The 19307-nt window shown below is 48.5% G+C and overlaps 1 protein-coding gene across 11 annotated transcripts in view; it reads left to right on the plus strand.

Moving 5' to 3' along the window:
* Positions 1–19307, plus strand: part of Ap1b1 (adaptor protein complex AP-1, beta 1 subunit) — a 95475-nt gene that overhangs the window by 64814 nt on the left and 11354 nt on the right. For all 11 annotated transcript variants that reach the window (XM_030245487.1, XM_030245485.1, XM_030245486.1 and 8 more), the window contains 10 exons: positions 749–854; positions 3473–3608; positions 4473–4718; positions 5883–6073; positions 7148–7369; positions 10964–11084; positions 12239–12334; positions 13461–13576; positions 14112–14277; positions 18829–18927. In XM_030245487.1, the coding sequence (XP_030101347.1) occupies positions 749–854; positions 3473–3608; positions 4473–4718; positions 5883–6073; positions 7148–7369; positions 10964–11084; positions 12239–12334; positions 13461–13576; positions 14112–14277; positions 18829–18927 (1499 nt within the window). The remainder of the gene's footprint in view (positions 1–748; positions 855–3472; positions 3609–4472; positions 4719–5882; positions 6074–7147; positions 7370–10963; positions 11085–12238; positions 12335–13460; positions 13577–14111; positions 14278–18828; positions 18928–19307) is intronic.

A 19307-nucleotide genomic window follows, 5' to 3' on the forward strand; every position in this document is an offset into this window, starting at 1 on the left:
AGAACCTAGGATTTGCAAGGAACAAACCTGGTTTTCAACTTAGCCTGTCTCATCTGCTATGGAACAGCCTCCACTGCTCACTTATACAATGGGGAAAGGCAGGTTGTTTTGAATATGAAATAAGAAAGAATACGGAAAAAATTAGTGTGGTGCTGGGCTCAGTGAAAGGCTCAGGAGCTGTCTGCTGCCTAACATGTTAGCAGGTCCTGACCGTGTCCAGGGCATGGGGCCGGGGGGCAACCACACGTCTACATTTCCTTTTTCCACATCATCAAGTTCTTGAGAACAGAATTTGTTACATGCTGCAGCTCTTGTAGAATAGCTGAATTCCTGTCTCCAGGCTGAGGAAGTGAAACCCTTAGCAAGCTGTTTGAGCTCAGGCTTCTGGGAAAACAGGAAAAGCCTGCATGTGAGATCAACCAACTCCCCCACCTCACCCTCACCCAGTACCCCAATTCCATTCAGCCTTTAGGAATCAGGGCAAGGGAGAAGACTGAGGAGAGCTTGCAGTGCATTTTTAGGAGTCTAGCTGAGCAGCCCTTCAAGATCCTCGTTCCTGTTTCTTCACTCCAACATGGCCTCCAGGCTCCTATCAGCTTCCTTTCTCTTCACCATTCCTGTCTCTTGTCCTTCCTAAAGCCAAGGGCCTAAAGCTGCTCTCTGCCTCCACCTAGTTCTCTGGGAAATTGGTGCAAGAAGTCATCTTACACATGGGGATAAACTGCTCATGGCTGTCTTCTTTCCTTAGGGGAGATCTTTGAGCTGAAGGCAGAGCTTAACAGTGACAAGAAGGAGAAGAAGAAGGAGGCAGTGAAGAAAGTGATTGCATCAATGACTGTGGGCAAAGATGTCAGGTATGCAGGAGCAAGCTGGTGACGGCGAGGTGCTGACCAACACGAGGTGCCATAGCTTAGGTCCAGTTTGACTCTTTGGCTCCTTTGACAAACTTCATTTCCAGACACAGGATTCTGTTTGCACATGAGTGACAAGCTGAAATACTAATGGCTCAGACAGTGAGGGAGGGAGTGAAATAGACTGGGATGAAAGGGCAGCAGGCATTCAGGGGGTGCAGCAGAAAGCCTCTCAGAAGCCCTGCAGATTGCTGCCTGGTAAGGAAAATGAGCACAGGACAGCTGGGCACCCTCGGGTGTTTGTTTTCCTTAACAACAGGAAATGTGGGTTTGTTGCTTTGTTGTTCTCCATTCTGACACTCTGGTCTAGTCAGTCTTCATGTTGGATATAGTTGTGTCTAACTGCCTGTCAAGTTGAGAAGTCTCCAGGTGATAGATTTCATGACTGCTCTGTGTTTTCTTTTTTTTTTTTTTTTTTTTTTACTGTTTTGTCTTTCCATTTTTTTTTTTAAGATTTATTTATTTATTATATGTAAGTACACTGTAGCTGTCTTCAGACACTCCAGAAGAGGGCGTCAGATCTTGTTACAGGTGGTTGTGAGCCACCATGTGGTTGCTGGGATTTGAACTCTGGACCTTTGGAAGAGCAGTTGGGTGCTCTTACCCACTGAGCCATCTCACCAGCCCTGCTCTGTGTTTTCATTGGCCCATCTATAGAAAACCTTTGGATAACGTTTTCTCAGGTTCTCTACACATCCCATTGGATGCAATGATGTTTCTTCTGCCAAAATAAATGAGACAAAGAATGAGGAAAATGACTGAAATAGTCACATGGCCAGTGCAGAACTAGAAATCAAGCCTGGCCCTTTCAGAATCCAGACTCTGTCCTCTGTATGTCATGGTACCGTGCACCTGCCACAGAGGTTCTGGTACTCTCTGGCTGGACCTTACAGAATGTTCCCACTGTCCCAGGCTTCCACACAAATTGGCCACCCCATTGCTAACCTTAGGGAAGGCCCTTCTGCAGCCAGGTTAGGAGAGTCGCTAGCAGATACCTCATTAGGTCAGAGTGTAAAAGGATTGGGTGTCTGGGGTGTGAAGTGCCGCAGTGGGTAAGGTGTCTACCTCCAAGCCTGGTGACCTGAGTTCAGTCCCCAGGACCCACGAGACTGTCCTCTGCTGACCTCCACATATGTGCTGTTGACCACACACACACACACACACACACACACACACTCAATCAACTATGATTTTAAAACATGTTAAAAGGGTTGGACATCTCTAGGTCTCATACTTTCAAGAAAGAAAAACTGTCCTCCTTCAGTTAGAACAGTACTGTCACTTCCTAACAGAGCTCGCTTTGCTCATGACACCTGCTAGAGCCATTCAGGCTCTTCACTTCCTCTTCCTCTCCACAGTGGCTCTGTTCTGCTGTGCCATCTTTCCAGGTGACTTTGTCCATTGCAGCTCTGAGGGAACCTGGCCTATTGGGTGCCCCCTTCATGTTCTATGCTTCCTTGTTCTTGGCAATGAAAGCCCAAGAATTGAGACAGGATGATGGCTCAGATTCCAGAAAACCGATGTTTGCATTTCACATCTCAGGGCCTCTACTCTGCAGTGACCACTCTGGTACCCTATAGGGAAGAGTACTGTCAAGAACAGCAACAGTCATAGAGCTGGCTCTTCATGTTATTTGGGAGGTGGGCATGCAGGTTGAAAACAGAGCTTCTTTGTGTAGCCCTGACTGGCCTGGAACTCTGTAGACCAGGCTAGCCTCAAACTCCAAGATCCACCTGCCTCTGCCTGGTCAGTGTTAGATTAATAAAATAACTTAATGCACGCACCACCACCACCACCACCACCACCACCACTGTTTAAGATTTCTTATTCTCAGAGTAATGAATTGGGAACATGCTCCTGGCCTCCTGAGACTGTTCAATGAGATGAAGTATGTCTAACCCTTAGCACCAAGCCTGGCACACAGCATATGCACCATATACCTTGCTGGTTCTTAGTGGATGCCAAACCTGTCCCTTCAGCCCTGCTTCCCTGAGATGCTCTGGAGCCAGCAACTCAATATAAGGGATCAATGAAGTGTTAGGAATGGAAAAAGACTTAGTAATGCAGCAAAGACCAGAAGCTTCAGGAATGCTCTCTTTTTTAAGTATCACAAGGGCCTGGAAAAGTGGGTTTCAGAAGGTAGGGAGGAGTACTGGGAATTGAACCCTGTACTTTGTATGTGCTAGGCAAGTGCTCTACCATTAAGTCCCAGCCCCAGCCAAAGTCAACCTACTATTGCACCTTCTTTACAAATGAAGAAACCTGGGGCTGGAGAGATGGCTCAGCGGATAAGAGCATTGACTGCTCTTCCAAAGGTCCTGAGTTCAAATCCCAGCAACCACATGGTGGCTCACAACCATCCGTAACAAAATCTGATGCCCTCTTCTGGAGTGTCTGAAGACAGCTACAGTGTACTTACATATATATAAAAACAAAAAGAAAACAAACAAATGAAGAAACCTGTCCCCTGCTTCTCCCTGTCATCCCTTCCCTCCCATGCTGCCTGAAAAGCCCTCTTTTCTCAGTCTTCACCCACTTCTGATGCTACTTTGATTTTGCAGTGCTCTCTTCCCTGATGTGGTGAACTGCATGCAGACAGACAACCTGGAGCTAAAGAAGCTGGTGTACCTGTACTTGATGAACTATGCCAAGAGTCAGCCTGACATGGCCATTATGGCTGTCAACACCTTTGTGAAGGCGAGTAGAAACCCAGTGGAAGTGGGGACAGGGGTGAGAGAGGGCTGCTCACTCTCTCATGTCCCCGTCTTTTTGGAGTGCTTGGCACTTGGGCTCAATTGCAGACTATAGGCTTCCTGTTCAGGCTGAGGGCATCTTCCTCCAGCAGAGGGCTCCCTCTCTCTCCAGAACCACAGACTATGCCTCATTCACCCCCTGTGAGGTGGCACCAGGCCTACTGGCCTCTCATTCTCCTGGGCTGGGCAGTCATTCCCTGTGCCTACTGCCAGCACAGACTTCAGCAGGCATCCAAGAGCAGCTCTGTTCCCTTTCCATATGACTCCTTTCTATGTTTTCTGTTACCAGATGAGGAGCAAAGCATGAACTTGGACATTGACTCCTAGCCCACTGATGCTCGCATACAGGAAACTTAGGGGTTTCTGTGGCTATATGTGCCTATCATGCCAGCACTTGGCAGACTAAGGAAGGAGAATCACTATGACAGTAGGTCGTAGCTAGGCTATATAGTGAGCAACATGCCAAGGTCCTGTCTCAAAAAGAAAAGACTATGGTGCTAAGAGCATTGAGGTTCGGATTGCTACTCTGCTCTGACTGGGTGAGCCCATAACCTCCAAAGCCCCGCCTTCCTTGGTTGGGAAATGGCCTTAGGAAGAGCAGAGAAAGTGTGTAGAGCCTCTCACACAGGATGTGACAAATGCTTGGCATCCATTCTGTGGCATTTGCTTTGACTATTGTTGACTATGGTCAGTGGAGATCCCACAGCAGCTGATGTTGCACAGAGCTGGAGGCCAGGAAGAATAGGAAGCCACAGGTGACTCATCCCGCCTCTGCCCCTGCCCCTGGCCAATGACTGGTTCTCCTCAGGACTGTGAGGACCCCAATCCTCTCATCCGGGCCCTGGCTGTGAGGACTATGGGCTGCATCCGAGTTGACAAGATTACAGAGTACTTGTGTGAACCACTCCGGAAGTGCCTGAAGGATGAAGACCCATATGTGCGCAAGACAGCGGCTGTGTGTGTGGCCAAGCTCCATGACATCAATGCCCAGCTGGTAGAAGACCAGGGCTTCCTGGACACGCTTAAAGACCTCATCTCAGACTCTAACCCCATGGTGAGTTGCTAGCAGTCATTGTGATGCCTCCACAGACTCCTCCTGGATTGCCTGAGAAGACAACCTGGGTTGGCCCTTCACCTAGCTTTCCACCTTAGAAGTTAGAGCCTTGCTGAATATCTAATTGTGATTCTTCCTTGTGGTGGTTTGCAGGGAACTAGGCCTGGATTTCCTGTGAGCCTCTCAAACTAGCTACATTTAGGACAGCTCCCTAATCTTTCAGAGCCCTGTTTGTCTCATCATTAGATTTTGGGAGGTCACATACCTAACCTGAGCTGGCCTGATCTGGCAAGCAGTGACTACAGTCAGTCTATCGCTTTCCAGTTACTGTCATGTCAGTAACTCCTAACCAAGACCTCCTGTCATCTCCAGGCCCGTAGTCCTCTTCCTACAGTGCAGAAGACAGGACACCAGGATGTATTAGGTGGGAACCCAATCCCCTCACTCACTGTGATGGCAGGGGTTGCAGTGAAGATTGTGAGGATCTGTAATCCCAGCAATCAGACGGCTGAGGCAGGATGATTGAGAGTTAAAGGCAAATCATTGATGCATAACAAGATTTTTCTAAAAATTGAAAACTATGTAAGAAAAAAAATGAATATTTAAAACACTGGGCACTGCTCCCACTCTGTATCCAACAGAAACACCGATTGCTCATAGATTAAAGACAGCTAACTAGACCACTGTGTCAGAGAGGAAAGATGAAAACATTGTAGACTGTACAGAAAAGGAGTTGTCCTGGCCGAAACATTTAGTAAACCCCTCTATAGCCCACATCCACTACCAGCAGCCTTGACGAGATGTGCAGGATTCTTCTGTCTCGGAGAAGCACGGCTGACAACCACTGCAATGAGCACTCTGGCCAGTAGAGGGAAGTTGGGTTGCTAACAGGCATTGTCTTAAAATGCGAGGTCCCTGGACTTGGGCTACTTTCCCCACTTCTTTTCAATGGCAGGTGTACTAATTTTAGTTTTGCTTTACAGAGGGGTCCGTAGGGTGAGTGCTTGTCATAGGCCAGACTTTCTTGGGGCTCTAGAACCTACCAGTAGGGTCATACCATAGTCCTTACAGAACATCCCATCTTGATCTGCTAGTGTCACTAGCCTCTGTGCTCCCTGACTTGAGCAGTACCTTCAGCCTCTACCCTTCTACCTTCTCATCCAGGTGGTAGCGAATGCAGTGGCTGCCCTGTCAGAGATCGCTGAGTCTCACCCCAGTAGCAACCTGCTTGACTTGAACCCACAGTCTATCAACAAGCTGCTGACAGCCCTTAATGAGTGCACTGAATGGGGCCAGATCTTCATTCTGGACTGTCTGGCCAACTACATGCCCAAGGATGACCGTGAGGCCCAGAGGTGAGCAGACCAACCCCTTGCTTACCAGCCTACTTGGATATGGTCCTCACGGGGCTCTCTGCGTGGGGCCTCAGACCTGAGTGGGCCTCTTTCCAAGACCTTTCTTCCTAGCATCAGACACACTTTAAGGGAACTAGCACGCTACTCACCTCCAGAGCCATGCTATCAGTTGTATGGTTTCAGGCAATGAGCTTCCTGCTTGCTGTGAGCCAGAAACGGACAAGGATCTGTCTGGGCTGAATCAAGAGTTTTGTAGCTCCAAAACCAGTAGTTTTTCTAGGTACCTGCTGCATGCCTTCATGTTAGGTAACCTTCAAGTCTGTGACATGCGCCCTGTCGGCCTAGCCCACCTCACAGACGAGGAAGCTGAGTTAGTGAGTGGGGAGGAGCTGTGTAGTTCACCCAGCTGGACCTGTCATGGCCAACGTGAGTGAGTGTTTAGGCAGTGGGGAGAGAGAGAAAGAGCTGGCAGTTAGAGGTATCTATCCTGTCAGGCTCTGCACTCATTCTGTTCATTTACATGCCTGCAAGCCTGTGCTGCAGACATGATTGCATGCATCAACTCTAAGATGGGGAAACTGAGGCTCACGGTGTCTTGGGCCTGTTAGTCGGTAGGCAACAGACAAGGAGGCCTTCCTTCTATAGAAGATAATCTGTTTTAGCCAGAGATTTAGTTTGGTTGGTAGAGTGCTTGCTGAGCATACATGAAGCCCTGCGTTCTGGCCCCAGCACTGCATCAACCATGCATGGTGGTGTGTGGGTAGTCTCAACACTTGGAAGTGGAGTTAAGAGGATCAGAGTGTTAAAATCAGTAGTAGAACACTTGTCTCACAGACATGAGGCCTAGGTTCAGTGCTAGTACTGGAAGAAAAAGAAAAAATGGGGGAAAAAGGAAACAGCCTTTGGCTTGAGAAAGTCATTGGCTGCATAGCCCATCTGGGTTACATCTGTCTCAAAAAAAATTCCCCCCCAAAAAACAAAAACAAAAAACCATGCTATTTTAAAAAGTGAAACAGAACTTTTCCCTTCTCTCTTTCTCTTTCTGTTTGCTCTACTGGGATTGCTGGACCGCAGCATCTGTGAGCGGGTCACTCCTAGACTCTCCCATGCCAACTCTGCTGTGGTGCTGTCTGCGGTGAAGGTGCTGATGAAGTTCATGGAGATGCTGTCCAAGGACCTGGACTACTATGCCACACTGCTCAAGAAGCTGGCCCCTCCCCTGGTCACACTGCTGTCCGCAGAGCCAGAGCTGCAGTATGTGGCCCTGCGCAACATCAATCTCATTGTACAGAAAAGGTACAGCGACGACCACACGTTTGCCATGTACTAGAGACAGGAACCCTCAAGGGAGACCAATTTGTCACCATGTAGGAAGGGGTTCTCAGCCAGAGTGCCTTTCCCCTCGGGGTCCTTGATAATATTGGAGACATACTTGGTTTTCACAACTAGAGGTTGCTACCGACATCCAATGGGCAGAGACCAGGGACACTGCTCAGTGCCCTGCAATTGCTGTGCACTCCCAGGTCAGCCTCAGAGAGGACTGACAGGTAAAGGTAAGTGTGATGCTACTCCAACATTGGGCAGCTCAGAGCCTGCACAGTCCTTGAGATCTGAAGACTTTGTATGTGTGCACTTTGCTTGGGAACAAAGTTCATAGGCCTCATCAGAATCCTCAAAATTGGAGACATTAGAGATGGTGAGGGATGGTGGACTTGGCATAACCTCAAGGCCTAGGGAGAAGTAGAGTGCTGGGCAGCCTGCTTTCTCCTCCTAAGGGAGTGACTCAGGAAGTCACTGCTCCCAAGGAAGGGGTCCAGCGCTAGATGGGGAATGTCTGAAGTGCTATGAGCAGCACCAGTCAGAAGTGTCACAGAAGTGACCTCTTCTGAGGCAGCCCTGAGGGAGGGCATCTTGCAGCTGGGTCAGGATCTACCTCCTAAAATCTCCTGGCCTTTAGTCTAATAGATCTCTCTGTAGTCGGGGCTTAGTGATAACAGCTCATTCCTGCTGTCTGCTCCCAAGAACCAGGAGCATGGTGGTCAGGCCCCAGGAAGGTAGTGTACTCTTTGTCACAGCATCTGTTGGATTCTTGATATTTCTTTCCTTTTTTTTTGTTTTTTTTTTTTGTTTTTTTTTTTTTTTTCGAGACAGGGTTTCTCTATATAGTCCTGGCTGTCCTGGCATTCACTCTGTAGACCAGGCTGGCCTTGAACTCAGAGATCCACCTGCCTCTGCCTCCCAACTGCTGGGAGTAAAGGCGTGCGCCACCACCGCCCGGCCTTGATGTTTCTTAGAGGGCTAAAGATATTTACTGAGCTGGGTGGTGGTGGCGCACGCCTTTACTCCCAACACTTGGGAGGCAGAGGCAGGTGGATTTTCTGAGTTGTAGGCCAGCCTGGTCTACAAAGTGAGTTCCAGGACAGCCAGGGCTACACAGAGAAACCCTGTCTCAAAAAAAAAAAAAAAAAAAAAAAGATATTTACTGAGCTGGCACATTTGCGAAGATTTGGAAGGTAAACATGGGTAAAGTATCCCAAGTCCCTAAGTGATGTGAAGAAACTTGGCCTTTGCTCCTGCAGTGCGGGTGTCTGTGCAGTGCATGGCCACTGCATTAGTTAGAATATAGGAGCTTGGTCAGCATGCAGGGTCCTCTGTGCTATATTTGACATGATAGTCTCTTAAGACATTGTCTGTGTCATGGGGTCATGACCTGTGCCAGCCTGACGTGACACGGTGGCCTTTGCCAAGTCTTGCTTATGGAAGTCATCTTCCTGCTACCCATCTCACTTCCCTTCCCACAGAGCACCCAGAGCTCACTCAGCCAGCCCTCCACATAGGTTTATAGACACCCAGAGCTCACTCAGCCAGCCCTCCACATAGTTTATAGACACCCAGAGCTCACTCAGCCAGCCCTCCACATAGGTTTATAGACACCCAGAGCTCACTCAGCCAGCCCTCCACATAGGTTTATATGACACCCAGAGCTCACTCAGCCAGCCCTCCACATAGGCTTATAGACACCCAGAGCTCACTCAGCCAGCCCTCCACATAGGTTTATAGACACCCAGAGCTCACTCAGCCAGCCCTCCACATAGGTTTATAGACACCCAGAGCTCACTCAGCCAGCCCTCCACATAGGTTTATAGACACCCAGAGCTCACTCAGCCAGCCCTCCACATAGGTTTATATGACACCCAGAGCTCACTCAGCCAGCCCTCCACATAGTTTATAGACACCCAGAGCTCACTCAGCCAGCCCTCCACATAGGTTTATAGACACCCAGAGCTCACTCAGCCAGCCCTCCACATAGGCTTATAGACACCCAGAGCTCACTCAGCCAGCCCTCCACATAGGTTTATAGACACTCAGAGCTCACTCAGCCAGCCCTCCACATAGGTTTATAGACACCCAGAGCTCACTCAGCCAGCCCTCCACATAGGTTTATATGACACCCAGAGCTCACTCAGCCAGCCCTCCACATAGGCTTATAGACACCCAGAGCTCACTCAGCCAGCCCTCCACATAGGCTTATAGACACCCAGAGCTCACTCAGCCAGCCCTCCACATAGGTTTATAGACACTCAGAGCTCACTCAGCCAGCCCTCCACATAGGTTTATAGATACCCAGAGCTCACTCAGCCAGCCCTCCACATAGGTTTATAGACACCCAGAGCTCACTCAGCCAGCCCTCCACATAGGTTTATATGACACCCAGAGCTCACTCAGCCAGCCCTCCACATAGTTTATAGACACCCAGAGCTCACTCAGCCAGCCCTCCACATAGTTTATAGATACCCAGAGCTCACTCAGCCAGCCCTCCACATAGTTTATAGACAGCACAGACTCCTGAGTTCCTCCTTCCTCTGCGCCCATCACAAGCTTCATCCCTGGCTGAAACTTTATTTTAGAATTATTAATTTCTGTCTTGGAAAGGGCACAGAAGTAGAATCGGATGGTGCCTTTTACCATCAAGCTCTCAACTGTTTAGTGTGTGACAGATCCAAGCTTTGTAACCTTTCTGAATGTCCTTGTTTTAGAAACACGTCCTGTGGGACCATTGAGGGCAGCAGGTGGCAGCAGATGAGCAGTGGGCACACTTAGATTGCTCATCAGGTGACAGTTCCTATTAGCAAGTGCCTTCATAAAGCAGACATTGATTATCCTAGATGTCTCATCTCCCTCACAAGAGTCTGTTTGTGGCCACAGACTCAGCCTTATGTCTTGAAGCTGGCTAGCATTTCCCAATAGTCAGCCGTTGTGCTCCTCCCAAAGAATTCCTAGAGCGCCTGCAGCTTGGTCATAAAGGAGAATATGGAAAAAGTCACGAAACGTTTCCTCATGGGCTTTCCCTCTGTTGGAGGGTCACACGAGACAGACAGCGTGTGTGGAATGTTTCTGCCCATGGAGCCTAATTGAGACAGGGTACCTAAGGTGTGCATTAGGGGTACACTCCAATATTTTAGGGCTCCAGAAGGAAAGCAGGGTTTGAGCATAAATCATAAGTAGTTTATAAGTAGTGCAGTCAACCATCTTTATCATTGAATGAACAGGATGAATGTTCCCAGAGTTTGAGTTTATCACACAAGATCTAATACTAGCAGATTTGGGCCTGTGGTGGTAATAATTGTTCCTGCATAGTTCATTCTTATTTCATGGGTTAGGAATGCTGCCTGCTAACCTTGAACTATTTTCCCTTCCTGAGATATGGCCCAACAAGCTGTAGCAGGCAGAACCACTGCTGATAATCACACAATCTTATAGAGGTTCTGCCTCCCTAGAAATCAGGTTTCACCTGCAGCCCAGGAATTCTCCAGCAGATGTGGAATAGCTTCCTTAAAGATCTTATGATGTCTGTTTGTTTGTTCTCTGGGCATCCTGTCCTGCCACCAGGCCAGAGATCTTGAAGCATGAAATGAAGGTTTTCTTTGTGAAGTACAATGACCCCATCTACGTGAAGCTGGAGAAACTGGACATTATGATCCGCCTGGCCTCCCAGGCCAACATTGCCCAGGCAAGCAAGCAGAGTATGTGGTGTGGGGCACAAGCTTTGCTGTCAAGACAGTTTCCGTTACTAGCTGTGTCTGTAGGTCAGGTCGGCTAAACATGCTCGGTGTTGACATTTTGTCTCAGAGTTCAGCAGGGGGCGGGTGGGCTGTAGAGCATTGTAAACAGGCAAAACCAACTTAAACAGGCAAAACCAACTAATATTTTTACTACTGAAGAATGTTCTTAAGCTGTGCACCCAGGTACACTTCTGAAGTCCCAGATACTTGGGCTCCTGAAGCAGGAGAATCACCAGTCCTGAGATCAAGACTATCCTGGGCAACGTGTAGACTTCCTACATTTACTCAAAAAGTTCACATATTCTCCCTATGGCCTGTCACTTACTCACTGAAGAGTGATAATTGGACACCTAGGGATGGATATCGCTCAGTCAGTAAAGCACTTACTAGGGCCAGTTATGAAGACTTGTAAGTGGTGTCCTAAGGGAGCTGAAGAGATGACTCTGTAGTTAAGAGTCTCACTCCTCTTTCAAAGGGCATGGGTTTAGTTCTCAGCACCTACTTCAGGAAGCTCACAAACACCAGGAACTGCGGTTTCAGAGTATCTGATGCCGCCTTCTGTCCTCTGTGAGACACACACACACACACGCACACACACACACCAATAAAAAAATAGATCTTTTTTTAAAAACTGAGTTTGGTGGTGTGCCTTTATAATCCCAACTCTTGAGAGGTAGAGACAGGTAAATTCCTGGGGCTGGCTAGCCAGCTAGCCTAGCTTCATCCACAAGCTCTGGGCCAGTGAGAGACTGTCTCAAAGCCCCCAAAAGCAGTAGTTGAGGCTGGGAGTGTAGGTGGGTGGTTAGAGCATCTACTTAGAGCCCCCGATGAATCCCCAGTACCACACACACACAATAATGCACTTGGATATAGTAGCTGCTAATATAAAGCAAGGGTTGTTGTCCCTTGCTACACAGTCATCCTCTACCTTTCAGGTTCCTTTGAGGAACCTAATGATACCCACCCTACCCCTGGGGGAGGCTGTCATGTGAGCAGGCAGCAGAATCATGTCCCTTTGGGCGTTTGTGCATTCCTATTACCCAGGAGTTGTAACAGGTTGTTTCATCAGACCCATCCAACCTATTTTTTGTTTGGACCACAGGTATTGGCAGAACTCAAAGAGTATGCTACAGAAGTAGACGTGGATTTCGTACGGAAGGCAGTGCGTGCCATTGGCCGCTGTGCCATCAAGGTGGAGGTGAGTAGGTTCTGAGAATCCATTCTTACCCAGGCAGGGAGAAGGTTGTTAAAAACAGAAAGCAGGCTGATCTTAGCAGTTATTCATGATACACTTCTGAAGTCCCAGATACTTGGGCTCCTGAAGCAGGAGAATCACTAGTCCTGAGATCAAGACTATCCTGGGCAACGTGTAGACTTCCTACATTTACTCAAAAAATTCACATATTCTCCCTATGGCCTGTCACTTACTCACTAAAGAGTGATAATTGGACACCTAGGGATGGATATCGCTCAGTCAGTAAAGCACTTACTAGGGCCAGTTATGAAAACTTGAAAGTGGTGTCCTAAGGGAGCTGAAGAGATGACTCTGTAGTTAAGAGTAATCCAAGGGTTACCAACAGAGCCTCCAAGGTGCCTACTATGCAGATTAAATTGGCTCTTTCTCACTTTAGGTCTGTGTGCAACAGGTAATGATGGTTCTACAGCATTGCTTACGGCCATAGAGCAGCCAGCAGCTCGTGGACTTCCTATTAGATTTATCACAGAGATCTGGGGCAGACCTCTGCCTACCAAGCCACTCTAACACCTGGTCCTGGCATTTTATCCCCTCCTTCTCTGCCTGTTCCTTGACTGTTGACCTAGATTCAGTGGGTCTGTTGGTGGCTTAAGGATCCTGGGGATAGCTAGTCACACTCAGTACAGACCTTAGAGGCAGTTAAGGTGTTTTCCCCTTGATGTTTATTTATTAGGGCCCTCCTGAGACATCTGCACCATTGGGCTATTATTGTTTTGTATAGAAATAAAAGCAAAAGACTAGGAACAGAAACTGTGGATTTAGTCATAGCAGCCCATTTTACGAAACAAGTCAGAGACAAGTAAGGTCATTCAGGCCTTTGCCTAGAGGAACTCTCCACCTCACACTGTCAATAGCTTCACCCTGGGTTTCTCATGTTCTTATCTATCTCTCCATCCTTTTCATCCTGAGCCTTCAGTTGGCCCTTTTTCTCTACCTCCTCCACAAGGGAGAGTGATGTTCTCATGCTGTGATAAGGAAGGTGGAGCCAAGTGACCTAAGGTGCTTGGCCTTGGCTTGATCATTAGTCCTGTTGGAAAATGTGTGCCCACACTGCCTCTTTTTCCCACAGCAATCTGCAGAGCGCTGTGTGAGCACATTGCTTGATCTCATCCAGACCAAGGTCAACTATGTGGTTCAGGAAGCCATTGTGGTCATTAAGGACATCTTCCGCAAGTACCCCAACAAGTAGGTGCCCACTCTTCCTGGCCAGAGGACAGCCTGGCTTCCCCTTCCTCATTTCCTTTTCCATTTCACAAGCTGCTTTCTCAGGAAAAACTTTTTGTCTTTCTTCTTTTACCCAAACTGTCTATCCAGGCCAAAGTAAGAGCAGCTAAACTCCAGCAGCTAAAACATCCCCTCTCACCAGGCAGTGGTGGCGCTTGCCTTTAATACTAGCAGTTGGGAGACAGAGGCAGGCAGATCTCAGTGAGTTAGAGGCCAGCCTGGTTTACATAGTGAATTCCAGGACAGCCAGGGAAAGTCTCAAAATGAAACCAAACCACACCCCACACCCCCTACCCCACTCTCTCTCTCTCTCTCACACACACACACACACACACACACACACACACACACACACACTATCCTTAGCTCCTCTCTCTCCCTTCCTCCCCCACCCCCTCCTTAGCTACACACACTCCCTCTCCTCAGCTTCTCTCCAGATCTGGGAAGCTGCATGTCTTCATTGGTGCTCACGTACTGGCTCAATCATGCTTCCCAGGTATGAGAGTGTGATAGCTACACTGTGTGAGAATCTGGACTCTCTGGATGAGCCTGAGGCCCGAGCCGCTATGATCTGGATAGTGGGCGAGTATGCCGAGCGGATTGACAATGCAGACGAGCTGCTCGAGAGCTTCCTGGAAGGTTTCCATGATGAGAGCACTCAGGTGAGCCCCCAAGTGGACAGACCCGGACCTCCTGGCCCACTGGTAGGTATGGATGTACACATGTATAGTCACATGCAGCCAGTTCTGAGTGTTCTGGGCATTTGTGATCCATAACCACTATAATTCCCGAAGAAGTAAGTACTGAGCTAGCACTTCCAGAAGAGACGAAGTTAGATCCTATGATGTCTAGACATTTTATCAATTGGGCAACAGTAACATCATTGATTCATTAGCATTGAACTCTGGCCAACAACTCTGTGATTTGTGTCTGACTGAAGTTTATCTAGCATACAAATTTCTTAACAGAGACCATTCCAGCCCTCTGGACAAGCACTACAGCATCACAGCTTAGAGACAGTTTTAAGTGAGGAAAAGGAGACTTTTTTTTAGAGGATGAGAGCTGAAACAAAGGTAGAGTCGGCCGTGTCTTGTCCAACCCCAGCTTGGACATCTAGAGCAGGTGATTTATGCTTCCAGTGCTCTGCCAGTGCAGGTGCCCACTCAAGCCCTGTGTAAATACTGATGTTAAAGGGCAACGAGAGGCAGACTTACAAACCGAGAAGCAGGCTGTGGCAATGTACACATGGAATCTCAGCATTTCCAAGGTGGCTTGTCAGGTGTTTGCGGTCATCCTTGGCTCTGTAGAGAGTTTGAGTTTGGCCTGGGTTACAGGAGACTTGATCAGTAAACCGAGGCTGGTGAGATGACTCCACCTCCACCCAGCCTGACATCTTCAATTTTGTCATAGGAACGCACGTGGTGTTAGGAGAGAACGAGTCTTATGACATGCACAGCCACTCACACACACACAGATAACCACGTCTCTACAAGTGTGCGGACATAAACGCTACAGTAGTTTAGAAGCTTGCCTTTCCCCCTTAGGATGTATTGAGAGGCATTGTCATCATTAATTTGAGTGTCCTTAATCCATTGGACATTTGTGTGTCTAGTCTGTTTTTGTAAACATACTGCTGTGACAGGCAGCATGGTGTCGAACTGTGAGCATTTCAGGGATGAACCTTAAACAGATAGCTTGGAGAGAAGGGATTGTATACTAGAGATCTGGGTAGCTCACTAGAGATCTGGGTAGCTCTTGCCTGATTTTGTTAGGTAGAGGGGTTGTCCTGGTTTGACCTCCCATCTCAGATAGTACTTTCCTGCCTTTTTTTTGGTGTTTTGGTGTTTTGTTTGTTTGTTTGGCTTTGGTTTTGGTTTTGGTTTTTCGAGACAGGGTTTCTCTGTGTAGCCCTGGCTGTCCTGGAACTCACTCTGTAGACCAAGCTGGCCTCGAACTCAGAAATCCGCCAGCCTCTGCCTCCCGAGTGCTGGGATTAAATGCGTGCGCCACCACGCCAGGCTTACTTCCCTGCCTCTTGTACTTGGTTTGAGCAGCTCAGAAGGTAGTGGGTGTAGTTTGTTGACGATTTCTATCAGTGTTCCTTTTGCTGTTAATTAGGAAATGTCTTCTGCCTGGTGCAGGCAGTGTAAATAAGTGAGTTCAAGCATGCAGAGTGGAGTCAGAGATCCTAGAGCCCACACTTCACATCCACTAACTTTCACTTAGTGATTATGCTCATCTTGTGTCTAGCCCATCAGAAGCACTCATCATTGGTAGTATTGACCTGGGTCAGTCTTAGATTCAGAAGGGAAGTGGTTCAGGAGAAAGCAGAGCCTGCTAGTCCCCATAGCCCACGTGTCTGAGCAGCACAGGCCTCCCCATACTCCTGCTGCATTACGGTGTTGGGGCCATCTCTGTCACCTCCATGGCTCTGCCTTGGTCACAGTCCCACAAGCAGGGTTACAATGGATCAACCGTTCAGGCTCTGTCCTTAAAGTTTCAACAACTCTCATGGAAAGCAAACTTTTACACCAAATGGTCGGTCCAACAGAAGCCCCAAATCTGTGTTTTCTGGAGCCATTTACCAAAACGAGTCAGCCAGTTGTTCATTCTGATCTGTATAGGTTGGAAGAGACAGACAGCATTCTCTGAAGGAAAGCCAGCAGAGTGGGTGCTAAGTGAGCAAAAACAGCAGATGTCCATGGCAGAGTCACAGTGATTCTCTTTGCCACTTCCCTCCCACTGCCACCCGCCCGCCCGCCCGCCCGCCTCTGTGCAGCCTCATTTTCACACCAGACCTGTCTGTGGCTCCCAAAAAGCCCAGCCTTGCCTGTATTGTTTCTGCCCAGTAACCAAGCCCTCCTTAAGGTTACAGTGAGGATTGCCTCAGAGTGTAAACTGCCAAATATTTGGATAAATCTTGTAGCCTCTTCTGCACAGGAATAAACCTGCTAAAGGGCCAGGGATTGGGGCAGTTGGAAGGAAAAGCTGAGTCAGGAGTCTGTAGGGAAAAAAACGGTGTGATGGTGCCCAGCTCCAGCCTCAGCACAGATGGGTGGGTGCACAAGGGCTGTTGCCGTTGAGCTCTTTGACTTATACCCCATTGTACAGATGAGGACACCACCACAGTAACTTCAGTGACTGTTGGGAAGAGAGAGTCGGAGTTCGCTGAGGAGTGATGTCACTCCAGCTCCTGAGGGTTGTTTGCAAAGCTCACAAGACACCAGCTCCATCTGAAGCAGGCATTGCTCCTTCTCCCTTATGGGTTGTTGTTGTTTTTTGGTTTGTTTGTTTGTTTTTGTTTTGTTTTGTTTTTCCGAGACAGGGTTTCTCTGTATAGCCCTGGCTGTCCTGGAACTCACTTTGTAGATCAGGTTGACCTCAAACTCAGAAATCCGCCTGCCTCTGCCTCCCAAGTGCTGGAATTAAAGGCGTGTGCCACCACACCCGAGTTTTTTTTTTGTTTTGTTTTGTTTTTTAAGGGAGCAAGGGAGGGCATATTACAGCACTTGAGTGAAGACCAAAGACAACTTTCAGGAGTTAGTTTTATCTTTCCACCATATGAGTCCCGGGGATTGAACTTGGGTTCAATCAGCCTTAGCAGCAAGCATCTTTACCCACTGAGCCATCTTATCAACCCATCCTCTCCATTCCTACTCCTGTTGTCAGACCACCCTGTAAGCTAGGGAGATGAAGTCCCATTAGCAGCTGCTGCTGAGCTGCCTGGACCATTGCTTCCAGTTTCGCCACAGCCTATCCCAGGCTGACAAAACGAAAAGCACTTAGGAAGGACCATCTGCATGGCCTAGCCATGAATTCATTTCTGTCTGTCTGTCTGTCTGTCTCTCTCTCTCTCTCTCTCTCTCTCTCTCTCTCTGTTTTTGTTTTTTGAGACAGGGTTTCTCTGTGTAGCCTTGGATGTTCTGAAATTCACTCTGCAGACCAGGCTGGCCTATAACTTAGAGATCTGCCTGCTAGCCAAGTGCTGAGATTAAAGGTGTGCACCACCACTGTGCAGAATGCTTCCCTTTTCGTGGGCATAGTTAACAGCGTCTAAAATGACATGGTGGCTCATGCCTGTAATTCCAGGACTTGGCAGGTTGAGGGTGGAGAATCGCTTCGCATTTAGGCCAGCCTGAGTAAGTTAGAAAATGAGTGATCAGCCCTGGGCTACGGAGTGTGAGCCTGCATCAAAGGCAGAACAAGTAAATAAAAATACAGTGAATTTAAAAAATTGTCAGCACTCCACAGATACCTAAGCTTCTGGACTCTAGGCATGGGCAACCTTGGGAAACTGACTCAACATGTGGTTTGAACCACATCCACTCTAGTCTTGGAAACTCAGTACTCTAAGCCATCCACCACTTTAACCGGGCTCTTCTAGAAGACATAGAGTATACTTCGAACAGCTGCTCAAAGCAGGGCCCAACATGGCCCCTCTTTTAAAAACCTAGATCACAGTAGCTTGTGGTTAGGAGGGCCTAATGTACTCTTTCAGCGTGCATCACAGCATGAATTTCTTAAGTGCCTTCTCCCCTAGGCACTAGCCTGAGCAGTGTAGAGTCACACAGTGAGGTAGACAGCCCTATCCCCACTCATCAAAAGCTCACGGTCAGCCCACTGTGGTGGCACACAGCACTCCGAAGGCAGAGGCAGACAAAGTACTGAGTTCCAGGACTGCCAGAGCTATATAGTGAGACTTGTCTTGGAAAAAAAAAGAAGAAGAAAAGCTCACAGCCATAGGGACAGCCTGGTAGCTGATAAAGACATAGAGGTGACTGGAAGTGTGGGGCTGGGAACCAGCATGACTCCGATAGGAGTGCCAGCAAGGCTGAGGATATCTCAATGGGATGGAGGGCTCAGGAATGCTTCCTACCTTCTGATAGGCATGTAGTTCCTCAGTGGCAGGCTAGCTCTGTGGAGCCTGGCTGGCCTGTGCTCTGGATCTCTGTGGCACCATTAACACCCTAAGGAGCATGCCAGTCATACATGTTGCCTTTGAAGTCCTCTCTTAGAACCATGGACTTGAAGCTCTTGACAGGCATCTAGGAATCTAGCTGAGCCCTACCTGCCACACAGGGCAATGCCCAGATCCAAGTTCCTCAGCAGCAGCAGCCCCAGGACAAAGAGAGCTGTTCTTGGTTCCCATCTGTTCCGAGACCTGCCACACCTCCCTTGGTTGTACATTCCACCTATTGCCTTGTCCCCTGCAGGTCCAGCTACAGCTACTGACAGCCATTGTGAAACTCTTCCTGAAGAAGCCAACAGAGACTCAGGAGCTGGTGCAGCAGGTCCTCAGTTTGGCCACTCAGGTAGTGCCCCACCTCTCTGTTGCTCCTCATATCAAATCAAAGCTTTATTCCTGGGAGCTGGTCTCCCTCTAATCTCTCAAGAGTAGCGCATGTGCGAATCAATGTCAGAGTAGCCTGAGATCGCTGACTTCTGGGGGTCAGTGTCACAGACAGGTCATGTAGCATGGTGTCACCAGGTGAAACTAAAGAGGGTTATGTGGGAACGGATGCTAGAAGATTCACTGCAAGGTAGGGGAATGAAGACAGGAGTGGGCATGACTAGACATCCAAGGAGCCAAGGCTGAAATGTGCCCCTTAGGGTGGTTTGAAAGCCAACTTTTGGGTATGTTCAGAATCATTGAATGAGATGGGTATGGTGGTACATGCTTTTAGTCCCAGCA

This window comes from Mus musculus, chromosome 11, assembly GCF_000001635.26.
Source record: "Mus musculus strain C57BL/6J chromosome 11, GRCm38.p6 C57BL/6J".
NCBI lineage: Eukaryota > Metazoa > Chordata > Mammalia > Rodentia > Muridae > Mus > Mus musculus.